Genomic DNA, 13057 nt, shown 5'->3' with positions numbered 1-13057 from the left:
GGCAGTTGCGTTAGCTGGCAGGAATGTTCGGGGTCATGGAGACCTGTTTGTTCGGTGCGTACCGAGTTTAGGCACCTCCACCATTCTTGGGGTGTTTTGTGGGTGTGACTCGGTTCGGATTTCCCATAAGAAATATCTTCATCATCCATATCCTCATAGGACCGGAAGGGCCACTCTTCCGTGGGGTAGGGTTCATTACAGGAACCCTAATCAGCAAAGCAGGAGGCAGGCACACAGTCTAATTCAGAAAGCTTTAATGTGCTGACGTTTCGGTAGTACAACGCTACCTTTTACAAGGTGAGGGCTACGGAGTGAGACATGTAATAACCTTAAATACCCTGGTACTCATCTCTCCTCACTCCGACCGATCGCCTCCCATAACGCAGATACTCCGTGATAACGCGGGTGCGTCGACGCAACGCTTCGCGCTGACGTCAGATGCCAGGTGGGGGCGGACTCCAGGCAGTCATGGCCACTCCGCGCCGGTTGCCATAGTAACCCCTAAGTCAGAGCAGGGAGGAGTGAGGTCCCTCACAAAATCCTAAAGGTGAAAAACTACTAAAAAGTGAAAAAGGGACAAACAAAATATATCACTCTAACACCAACACTAAAGTGTAAATAATGAATAAAGTATATATAATAAAACTGTTGAACTCCAATGGGCTAATGCTTAAATAATTATCTTCATATAAGCACACAATGATCCCAAGTTCCAGCCATAAATCTCAGTGCTGTGGCATAAGGAGACTACGTGCAAGTCCAAAGTCCAACGTCCAGGGGATAATGGAGTCTGTTGCTTCTATCAATCTAATGGAAGAGAAGAATGATCTTCTGTCAAGAAAACATCGCAGGTTCTGTTGCTTATTAAGGCCACCACCATTACTCGTATTCAATGAGTGGATCCAGAACGCTTCCCGTCTTAACAGAAGTGTCTCTCTGTCTGGGGTATCTCGTTTCGGTGCCACATATTCAATCCCCATAAGTCTCAATTATGCGACATTATGCCCATGCTCTTTACAATGTTGTATCTAATCTTCAACATCCTTGTAGTTTTCCCTACATATAACAAGCCACATGGGCATTTGATAGCGTACACCACATATGAGGACCTGCAGGTGATTCTACTCTTGTTTTTACCACTATGGGGATGATTAAATGTGTCCCCAACAACCAGGCTGTTACAAACAGAGCAGTTCATGCATTTAAAGTTACCAGGTCATCCTCCCTCCAAAAAATGGGGTTTTTTGTAATTACTTACACTATCAGTATGAATAAGCGTATTAGCCACATTTCTGCCCCTCCGGAAAGCCATCATGGGTGGTGCACCACATACATCCATTTTGCAATAAATGGCAGTGTTTCATAATGGTTGCTCTTATAAATCCACTGGCTTGATTATATGTAGAGGTAAATATTAGCCTTCCCTCATTACTCTTCGCCCTATTGAGGTTCACATCCCTACTGAGTGATTTATCCAAACTGGCAGAGGGATAACCCCTGTCTAGGAACCTTTTACGCAAAGTTTCAATCGCTGGTTCCAAACGTTCTTGTCCGCTAGTGATTCTTGAAACCCTTCCTTTTTGGGAAAATGGTAGGGCTTTAATGAGAGATGGTGGGTGATGACTAGTACTGGGCCCGGACTGATTTGGGGATGGTGCTTGTGCGCACAGGGGTGAGGGTGAGAGGGTGTGTGAGGGGGAGAGGGGTTAGTGTGAGGGGGTAGAGGGTGAGTGTGAGGGGGGTTAGTTTGAGGGGGTAGAGGGGGAGTGTAAAGGGGGAGAGGGATGAGTGTGAGGAGTGCATGTGAGAGTGAGGGGGAAAGGGGTTAGTGTGAGGGGACAAAGGGTGAGTGGGAGGGAAATGAGTGTGAGAAGGGAGAGGGATGAGTGTGAGGTGGAGTGTTGGGAGTGTGAGGGGAAGTGGGGGAGTGTAAGAGGGAGAGGGGTAAATGTGAGGGGGTGATGGGTGAGTGTCAGGAGAGAGGGGGCAGTGTGATGGGGAGAAGGGGAGTGTGAGGGGAAGGTGTGATGGGGAGAGGATGAGTGTGAGGAGAGGGGGCAGTGTGATGGGGGAGAGGGTGAGTGTGAGAGGGATGAGTGTGAGGAGAGGGGGCAGTGTGATGGGGGAGAGGGTGAGTGTGAGAGGGATGAGTGTGAGGAGGGAGAGGAGTGACAGTAATGGGGAGAGGGGGAGTGTGAGGGGTGAGTTGTAGGGGGAGTGGGGGGAATGTGAGGGGAAGAGGGGTGAGTGTGAGGATGGAGAGGGGTGAAGGGGAGAAGTGTGAGTGTGTGTGAAGGGGTGAGTGTGAGGGGGTAGATGGTGAGTGTGGAGGGGGATGTGTGAGTGTCAGGGAGGTAGAGGGTTGAGGGTGAGAGGGTGAGTGTACGGGGGAAGGAGTTAGTTTGAGGGGGTAGAGGGTGAGTGCCAAGGGGGAGAGGAATGAGTGTGGGGAGTACGTGAGGGTGAGGTGGGAGAGGTTGAGTGTGGGGCGAGAGGGGGGAGTGTGAGGGGAGGGGTAAGGGAAAGTTTGAGGGGGAGGGGAGTGAGTGTGAGAAGGGAGTGTGAGGGTTTATTGATATAAACAGAACATATATGTGTGTATATATATATATATATATATATGGATATATATATATATATATATATATATATATATATATATATATATATATATATTGCTTTGAGAAACTATCCGCTGTGAGACGAAACGCGTCAGGGTGTAACAAAAAGGCGGCATCATTTTTTTATATATATATATATATATATATATATATATATATATATATATATATACTAACTGATTTACACATTGTTATATATTGATATATATACACAGTATATGAAACACATTGGTCTATATAACGTGACAGATCCATGTAAATGACGTCACCCATTACCTCTTCCCGCTCTCCGGATTCCCGCCTTTTCCCTCCTCGGCTGTCACGTGTGCTCGCTCTCGCCTCCCATTGGCTGCGGGGAGGTCTCGAGCTGGTGCTTGAGCTGGCGCGCGGTGTCTCATGGCGGAGGCACGAGGCTGCGGGTCCGGCACGCTGGAAGCGGAGGGCGGCGCGGGGACGGGGCGCGCGGGGGAGGAGTGGCCGCTGCGGAGGTACGGGAGGTTTCGGCCAGACACTGCGGAGCCCGGGGGAGCAGGAGAGGGAAACGCTGCCATGTGGCGGGTAAGAAACAGAGAAACCCCAGCGGGGTGTGAGGGGGAGGAGAAGGAAGGTGAGAGGGGGAGGGATGGAAGGTGACGGGGAGGGATGCGGGAGGAGAGGGAAGGTGAGGGGGGGAGGGATGGTTAGTGGAGGAGTGAGAGGTGGAGGAAAGGTGAGGGGGAGGGAAGGTGAGTGGGGGAAGGATGGTGAGGAGGAGGAGTGAGAGTGAGGTGGAGGAAAGGTGAGCGGGGGATGGGAGGGAAGGTGAGAGTGGAAGGGGGAAAGAAGGGGGTGTGAGGGAAGGGGAATGGGGGGAGGGAACTAGTAAGTGTTAGGGGGAGAGAGGGGGATGAGGGGGAGGGGTGGGAAGGTGAGGGGTCGATGAGAGGAGGAGCAGGAATGTGAGGAAAGGTGAGGGGGAGAGGAGGAGGGGGAGGGAAGTAGCAAGTGTTAGGGGGAGAGGGAGGGGGGAGAGGGGGATGGTAGGGAGGGGTGGGAAGGTGAGAGGGGGAGGGGTGGGAAGGTGAAAGGGGATCAGGAGGAGGGAAGGGAAGGTGGGAGGGGGTTGGGAGGAGGGAAGGGAAGGTGGGAGGGGGTTGGGAGGAGGGAAGGGAAGGTGGGAGGGGGTTGGGAGGAGGGAAGGGAAGGTGGGAGGGGATCAGGAGGAGGGAAGGGAAGGTGGGAGGGGGTTGGGAGGAGGGAAGGGAAGGTGGGAGGGGGTTGGGAGGAGGGAAGGGAAGGTGGGAGGGGATCAGGAGGAGGGAAGGGAAGGTGGGAGGGGGTTGGGAGGAAACCTGGTATAAGATTTTTCTGGCAGACATAAGGAAGTGTCCGGTTTGTTCCCCATCAGTCTGCTGAATATTGACACAAATGTTTATGAAATCAGAGGGTATTCGTGTGTGTGTGTGTGTGTGTGTGTGTATATATACGTGTGTGTGTGTATATGTATACCCGGTGTGTGTATGTGTATTCCCGGTGTGTGTATACTTTTGTATAATGTATACCCAGTGTATGTGTGCATCTGTGTATGTGTATATCTGTGAAGTGTATGTGTATAACTGTGTACTGTATTTGTATACCTGTGTATGTGTAGATCTGTGTATACCTGTGTATGTGTATGTGCACTTAGGGGCCTATGCAGAGAGCAGCGCTAGAATAAATTGGAGAGTTTAAGAAAAAGTAGCTTTAATGGAGAGTTTTATTCTCCATATGCAGAAATGGGCGAAATCCGCTATTTTTAGCATTACTGCATGTGGAGAATTGTAAATGAGGAGATGCGCGCAGCTGAAAGGGAGAAAAAAAAATCGCGCATTTTTTTTTTTTCCCCTATAGCTGGCGAGCTCCTGCTTCTTGCCAACTTTAGTTGGCGGAGAAAATTGACGAAAATCGCGCCAAAAACAGCCGCTAGATGGCGAGCGCGCCTTTCTGAATTTGGATATTTTTCAGACTGGCGAGATGTAGGTTCTCGCCAGCCGCGCGGCGAGATTTATAAATAGAAAAAAAAATGGCGCTTTTTTCATACCTCGCCATTTTCGGCTGTTTTTAGCGCGATTTTCGCCGGAAAATGGCGAGATTGTTAATAGCGCTGCTCTCTGCATGAGGCCCTTAATCTCAAAATGCATGATTTGGCTTCTTCCGAAGCTGCTCACGACTGCGGAAAGCTCTGCCATGTTACACACACGCGGAGTACCTACACAAGGAGCGCTTACTTTCTGATGCATAATACAATCACAGAGATTATAGACGTTTAAAAAATGAAGACATAAAAAACCTGACAGGAGCGTTAGTCTCATTAAGGAGACACCTGGCCATGTTTACAGCAGCAGGCCCAGTTTTGTCATTCTCCTCCTTATTTTGCAACTTACCCTGGAGGTTTCCTGGTGTCAGGACCGCCCCAGGTATAAAGCCAGGGGCCCTTTGGTTCAGGAAATATTCATCCCAGGCTCTCAGCCAGGAAAAGGGGAACGTCGCTAAGTATTGCACCATTCACTTAATGCACAGGTTTCTTACCTATATTGCTAATGTTGTATATTGCAAGGGTGCTAAACTCCAGTCCTTTACACTCCCCAGCAGGTCAGGTTTTAAAGATATCCCTGCTTCAGCACAGGTGATGCAGTTGAATACTGAGCCACTTATGCTGAATCAAGGATATCCTGAAAACTTGACCTGTTAGGGGGTCTTGAGGACCACTGGTATATATGGTCCCAACAAGTGGTAAATCACACTCCTGTGGCTTTTACGGTTCAGGTTGTTGTGGTAAAGAGCAGTACAGAAGCAAAGCTCAAACATATGCTTAAAAAAAAATAAAGTTAAATTGCACTGAATAACAAAATGTAAAAAAACAAATGATATAGCTACAAAGTGTGATTTATTTGTGTGTGTAAATAATTTGACAAGCTGTAATGTGGTGCTGGTATAGGAAGCCCTGTTAATTTTATGGTGGTAAAGAACAAAATATGTTTGGTAAGCACTGCCCTAGTTCATTGGTTGTCATGGCGGCCATGTTTACTTTCTAAATAGGGCCAGGATATTGGAGGTGAGTGTTTCCTGAGCTGGGGAGGTTTGTGTTTGGAGATCCCCTTGTCCTGGAAAGCTGCAGCGAGGGTTATTGCTGCCGCGAGGGTTATTGCTGCCGCTGGCACGTTATGTGATATTCGGCGTTATCACGGTCATGGGATCCAGTGGAAAATCTGTGATATTCTGTATTATAATAAGGCAATCTGTGTTATCAGATGGAGCAATAAAAGATACTGTAAATTAAAATAAATAATTTCTTGGGGTGGGGGCAGATGCTCCAACTGAAAAGGGGTAAAACGCCGCAAACACGACTCTAACACCCCCTAACATCCACCCCCACTCCCCCCAAACCATAATGTAATCAGCTGTGCGGCTGGGCCAAACTCCAAACTATCTAAGGCCTCGGACATGGTCAAAAAGACCGTGCTGAGCTGCGCTGAGGGGAAACATCCCTATCAGCGCGGCTTTAGACGGCGCTTCCGCAGGCGTGCGGAGGTGTGTGGAAATGCAGGAGACAGGCAAGTTTAAAGTTTCCCGCTCATGCAAGTGCAGGGCCGGTCACGTGACTGCCAGAAGCCAATGGCAGTCCGTGACGTTGGCGCCATGCCGCGCTAGCCCCGCCTCCATGCCCGCCTCCCGAAAGCCTCCCACCCTGCACACACGCACGCTCACTGACGCTCATGCAGGGACAGAAAAAATCTCCTGCTTGAGCAGGAGAGCATGAGCGTCAGCGCTGCCCAGCGCCGCTCCCTGCACCATGTCCCAGGCCTAAGGCTACGCTTATAGTGCCGGCGACGCGACGGTCAGGCTACGGTTGCTGGAAAAATCAAAAAGATGACTTCCAGCGATCGCGACCAAACCGTTGCTGCGTCGCACTTACTATAAGCACACGCAACGGCGGCAATGCATTTGTTTTGCTGCGACGTTGCTGTCGCCGGCACTATAAGTTCAGCTTAAGGCTGCGTCCATGCTAGCGCTGAGTGCACGGAGCTTGCCGAGTTTACTTATTGGAATCTTAATACTCACGTCCCCGCTCACGCGGTGTGCCTGGGCACGCACGCTCTCCCAAATTTGGGGAGACAAAAAAAAGCGCTTGCAAAATAGACAGAACACCCGGTGCTCACGCTTGGAGAGTTGGTGATGTCACCACTCTCAAGCATGAGCGCGGTCAGTGCCAGCGGGAGGTAGCGCCATAGAAGGGCAGACCGCGCGGACGCGTCCGCACGCTGAGCGATCAGACTGCCTAAAGGCAGTGATCGCGTCTATACAGCGTGCGGACAAGCGGGAGGGGGCGCGCGATAAGGCGGTCACGTGAGCGGTTCGCCCAATGAGAACGAACCAGCTCCGTGACGTCAATGGCCCGCCCATAGACGCCCCCGGACGGCGTGCGTACTAAGGCCATCAGCCTCTGCACGGCTGCATTGTCTATGGACGCAGCCTAACACCCCCAAACCTCAATGGGATCAGCTGCGTGGCTGGACCAAACTCCATACTGAGGCATACTCCGTCCCACAATGAGCAGCCACTTTATCTTTTTGTTTCAACATTGCCCCTTACTCACTCTATACGAGGGGTGGGCAATTATTTTGGCTGGACGGCCATTTAACAAGCTGTGGTTGGTTAGCTTTATGGGGCACATACTTAATGTAGAATCATCATTCAGTTTGTGGCCCACGAAGCTTACCAAATCCCCCCCCCCCCTCCTTACCAGCTTCTCCCCTACTACCATCACTCTCTGACTCCCTTTCTCACTCGCTCTCCCCCATCTCTTACTTTTCCCCTCTAACTCACACCTTCTCCCCTCACTCCCCTTCCTCTCTGACTCCCTCCTCTTCTACCTAACTTGCCTCTCTCACTGTTCGAAAGAGTTTGCAAAACCTCGCTCTAAACTCTATAACCGTAAAGGGTTTAGGTCGCGTGCTGCCGGGGATAAACACATGGACAAAAGGGATATGTGTGTAAGAGACACACGAAAAGATCCCCACTAGGGCGCACCGCAGACCTGAGTGGTATTAAATCCTGGTCTATGAATGCGCTAAACATACAACATATAAACTTTATTAGTGATTAAAATTAAAATAATTCTTAAAAACCTAAAGCTACTGATATTGCTAAAATGTCTAGCCTCTCAGTAAACCGACAGGTATACCTTCTAGTATGCCACTAATCACTGATCCTCCTCATGAAAGATAGATAGTAATGAGTGATAGGAAGTTAGTCCCTAAAGTGTAGTATCGACTCCTGGCTGCTATCCCAGATGTAAATGCTGTGGAAACTTTTGAGCATTTACATCTGGGATAGCAGCCAGGAGTCGATACTATCACTACATAGAGTCTGATAGATATAACGTGATTCTTTATGTACATACTTACCCACGTGTGTGTCGAAGTGGCACGGCTGTATAAACACTAGCACTACTTTACATTATACATGCCATGTATTTTCCCTAGACTCCCACTCCCTAGACAAGGTGCATCTCTACACCTACACTTTAGGGACTAACTTCCTATCACTCATTACTATCTATCTACATACTCATGTATACCTAGCCAACAACTGACTTCCCTCTTTACACAATATGGTACTATAAAGGTATATTAATACCTCATCCAAAGGGATCTTTCATGAGGAGGATCAGTGATTAGTGGCATACTAGAAGGTATACCTGTCGGTTTACTGAGAGGCTAGACATCTTAGCAATATCAGTAGCTTTAGGTTTTTAAGAATTATTTTAATCACTAATAAAGTTTATATGTTGTATGTTTAGCGCATTCATAGACCAGGATTTAATACCACTCAGGTCTGCGGTGCGCCCTAGTGGGGATCTTTTCGTGTGTCTCTTACACACATATCCCTTTTCTCTCTCACTGTTCTCCTCTTTCTCTACCTCCTTCTCTTTCCCCCGGTCCCTAGCAGTTATGTGGGCGACAGAGGCAGCACGGCGGAGAAGTAGGCAGCAGTATCTCGGCGATGGAGGAGGAGGCAGCAGCGTGGTGGGAGTCCAACCATGTGGTGAATACGGAAGTTTTGCCTTCCGGATGGTCCTAAGCTCTGGTTGGGCTCTCGTTGCGCTGTTGCCTCCTCTTCTGCCGAGAAACTAATGCCTCCTCCGCCGAGATACTGCTGCCTGCTCCTCCGAGATACTGCTGCCTCCTCCTCCGAGATACTGCTGCCTGCTCCTCCGAGATACTGCTGCCTCCTCCTCCTCCGAGATACTGCTGCCTCCTCCTCCGCCGAGATACTGCTGCCTCCTCCTCCGCCGAGATACTGCTGCCTCCTCCTCCGCCGAGATACTGCTGCCTCCTCCTCCGCCGAGATACTGCTGCCTCCTCCTCCGCCGAGATACTGCTGCCTCCTCCTCCGCCGAGATACTGCTGCCTCCTCCTCCGCCGAGATACTGCTGCCTCCTCCGCCGAGATACTGCTGCCTCCTCCGCCGAGATACTGCTGCTGCCTCCTCCACCGCTGAGATACTGCTGCCTCCTCCTCCGCCGAGATACTGCTGCCTCCTCCTCCGCCGAGATACTGCTGCTGCCTCCTCCTCCTCCGCCGAGATACTGCTGCCTCCTCCGCCGAGATACTGCTGCCTCCTCCTCCGCCGAGATACTGCTGCTGCCTCCTCCTCCTCCGCCGAGATACTGCTGCCGCCTCCTCCTCCGCCGAGATACTGCTGCCTCCTCCGCCGCCGAGATACTGCTGCCTCCTCCGCCGCCGAGATACTGCTGCCTCCTCCAATATGTGGGCCGCACGGGCAGAACTCTACAGAGAAGACTAGGAGAACATATTTACAACATAAAAAGGGGATTTGAATTTCATAATGTGTCACTTCACTTCAAGAAAGTCCATTCGCAAAATCCTATAGGACTTAAGTGTCATGGTATAGAATGTCCAAATTTCAGTAAGAGGGGTGGTGACAAAATTAATTTTATTTCAAGAAGAGAGTCCTTTTGGATTTTTGAGTTGAAGACTCTTAGTCCATTAGGTCTAAACATTGAATTCGATTTATCAGCCTTCTTAAAGTAGTAGTAATCCAATTAAACCTTTGAAGACAACCACCTCATTTGACTGCCGATTTGATTATGATCATGAGTATTATCATTATTATTATTAACATTAATATAATCTTTATTGCACTTATTAAACTAACTGAGAAATACCACTTATATAAACACATATTAATATTTTCTTAACACTGAAATCAATTATTAATCACTTATAAAAAAAATTATTATACTCACAAATTAATAGATAATCAATAAACACACATGTTAAGTTTATTAAGTTTATTTTTAAACACAAATCACAAGTAGTTAATATTACTTCACTTTATTTATATCACTTTATGTATCACTTTATATATCCACTGTAATCAAGTTAGGCTCAGATTTTCCCTTCCTGAGCAACTAAACATCAAGATTAATAGTGTCTTGGGAAAAAACAACTGCATTGAGCAAAAACTATATTCCGCAAAAAAAATTATTCCGCAAATCTATATATGAGAATGTATTTGTATATTTGTATATATTTCTGCAATATCTAAGTTGAATTAGATTAGAATGTTTTATTTACAATATTTGTTCATTACAATTTTGTTCATCAATTCGTATTGAAAGTGTATAAAAATCATAACATGTATAAGGGTATCATATATCAAAAAATGTGTAAAGATTCACTGACTGTCATTTAAAGTATGCCATCGCAATGTTATGCATAAATATCTCTGAGTTCACCCAAAACCATTTAAAATATCTAATAAAGTTAGAGGGAGACAACAGGGGTTAACAAATACCACTTAGTCATAAATAGCGGTCAGTGTACCCCATATACACAGGTCTTGTCAGAACACAGAGATCTTTCTGTATTCAAATGTCTGGAAATAATATAATGTTAACTAACAAATTCTGCCTCCATAAGACAACAGGTGAAAAGCAGATGGTTTAATTACTCTATTAGCAATTGCGCCAATCACAAAGCGCTTTTAATTATGAACTGGGGTATTTAATGGAGAAGATACAAGCAGCACCTATCCCTGACGAAGAGAGACACCATTTGTACTTTCGAAACGCGTTGGAAGGTTTTTTGGCACCGTTGAGCCACCGTAGCTGAAATTCAACACTGGTGACGTCATCGAGCCGTGCAGATCGTGTGCAATCCAGGAAGCAAGGCTTGTGGAAGCACTGAATCGGATCCCCGGCATCAGAGGCAAACACAGCACCAAGCGAACGGCGATATCAACGGCAAAGACCATAAACCAAGTGCTTATTTCCTATTCACTTCTGGTGAGTAGGATTCCAATTTTATACCAGACGGAGCAAAGAATAAGAATTGCTGGACTAAGCACCACAGTGCAAGAGAGTGCTGAGGCACGAGTCCATCATTCTAATAGTTTAATCTGTATTTTATATGTTTTTTTATATATGTGTGTATAACAATGCCATCCATGGTTATTTTAACCTTGCTATTTTAATTTAATAAATTGCTCCTTCATTGCATAACCCTGTCATCCCTTGGGTAATACACCATTGCAGGTTCCCTGCATGTTTTGTCTTTTTTCTTTCCTTTTCCTGAGGTCACTGTTCAACAGAAGAGATTGCAAGTATATTCTTCAAACACCTCACCTCAGCGCCAGAAAAGATAATTTCCAGCTCTCCTCCGCCGAGATACTGCTGCCTCCTTCACTGCCGAGATACTGCTGCCTCCTCCGCCGAGATACTGCTGCCTGCTCCTCCGCCGAGATACTGCTGCCTCCTCCTCCGCCGAGATACTGCTGCCTCCTCCTCCGCCGAGATACTGCTGCCTCCTCCGCCGAGATACTGCTGCCGCCTCCTCCGCCGAGATACTGCTGCCTCCTCCTCCGCCGAGATACTGCTGCTGCTGCCTCCTCCTCCGCCGAGATACTGCTGCTGCTGCCTCCTCCTCCGCCGAGATACTGCTGCTGCTGTAGAAGAGGAGGCAGCAGCGTGGTGGGAGTCCAACCATGTGGTGAATACGGAAGTTTTGCCTTCCGGTTGGTCCTAAGCTCTGGTTGGGCTCTCGTTGCGCTGTTGCCTCCTCTTCTGCCGAGAAACTAATGCCTCCTCCGCCGAGATACTGCTGCCTGCTCCTCCGAGATACTGCTGCCTCCTCCTCCTCCGAGATACTGCTGCCTGCTCCTCCGAGATACTGCTGCCTCCTCCTCCGCCGAGATACTGCTGCCTCCTCCTCCGCCGAGATACTGCTGCCTCCTCCTCCGCCGAGATACTGCTGCCTCCTACTCCACCGAGATACTGCTGCCTCCTCCTCCGCCGAGATACTGCTGCCTCCTCCTCCGCCGAGATACTGCTGCCTCCTCCTCCGCCAAGATACTGCTGCCTCCTCCTCCGCCGAGATACTGCTGCTGCCTCCTCCTCCGCCGAGATACTGCTGCCGCCTCCTCCTCCGCCGAGATACTGCTGCCTCCTCCGCCGAGATACTGCTTCCTCCGCCGAGATACTGCTGCTGCCTCCTCCTCCTCCGCCGAGATACTGCTGCCTCCTCCGCCGCCGAGATACTGCTGCCTCCTCCACCGCCGAGATACTGCTGCCTCCTCCGCCGCCGAGATACTGCTGCCTCCTCCGCTGAGATACTGCTGCCTCCTCCTCCACCGCCGAGATACTGCTGCCTCCTCCGCCGAGATACTGCTGCCTCCTTCATTGCCGAGATACTGCTGCCTCCTCCGCCGAGATACTGCTGCCTGCTCCTCCGCCGAGATACTGCTGCCTCCTCCGCCGCCGAGATACTGCTGCCCTCTCCGCCGCCGAGATACTGCTGCCTCCTCCGCCGAGATACTGCTGCCTCCTCCTCCGCCGAGATACTGCTGCCTCCTCCGCCGAGATACTGCTGCCTCCTCCTCCGCCGAGATACTGCTGCCTCCTCCTCCGCCGAGATACTGCTGCTGCTGCCTCCTCCTCCGCCGAGATACTGCTGCTGCTGCCTCCTCCTCCGCCGAGATACTGCTGCTGCTGCCTCCTCCTCCGCCGAGATACTGCTGCTGCTGCCTCCTCCTCCGCCGAGATACTGCTGCTGCTGCCTCCTCCTCCGCCGAGATACTGCTGCTGCTGCCTCCTCCTCCGCCGAGATACTGCTGCTGCTGCCTCCTCCGCCGAGATACTGCTGCTGCTGCCTCCTCCTCCGCCGAGATACTGCTGCTGCTGCCTCCTCCTCCGCCGAGATACTGCTGCTGCTGCCTCCTCCTCCGCCGAGATACTGCTGCTGCTGCCTCCTCCTCCGCCGAGATACTGCTGCTGCTGCCTCCTCCTCCGCCGAGATACTGCTGCTGCTGCCTCCTCCTCCGCCGAGATACTGCTGCTGCTGCCTCCTCCTCCGCCGAGATACTGCTGCTGCTGCTGCCTCCTCCTCCGCCGA

The 13057-nt window shown here is 49.8% G+C and overlaps 1 protein-coding gene across 6 annotated transcripts in view; it reads left to right on the top strand.

The window, feature by feature from the left end:
- The first annotated feature begins 3002 nt into the window (after positions 1 to 3002).
- REC114 (REC114 meiotic recombination protein) overlaps positions 3003 to 13057 on the top strand; it is a 70830-nt gene continuing 60775 nt past the window's right edge. For all 6 annotated transcript variants that reach the window (XM_075576023.1, XM_075576021.1, XM_075576020.1 and 3 more), the window contains exon 1: positions 3003 to 3179. In XM_075576023.1, the coding sequence (XP_075432138.1) occupies positions 3018 to 3179 (162 nt within the window). In that variant the 5' untranslated portion in view covers positions 3003 to 3017. The remainder of the gene's footprint in view (positions 3180 to 13057) is intronic.

Source organism: Ascaphus truei, chromosome 18, assembly GCF_040206685.1.
Source record: "Ascaphus truei isolate aAscTru1 chromosome 18, aAscTru1.hap1, whole genome shotgun sequence".
Taxonomy (NCBI): Eukaryota; Metazoa; Chordata; class Amphibia; order Anura; family Ascaphidae; genus Ascaphus; species Ascaphus truei.
The sequence above is the reverse complement of the archived record's forward strand: the minus strand, read 5'-3'. Positions and strand labels throughout refer to the sequence as shown.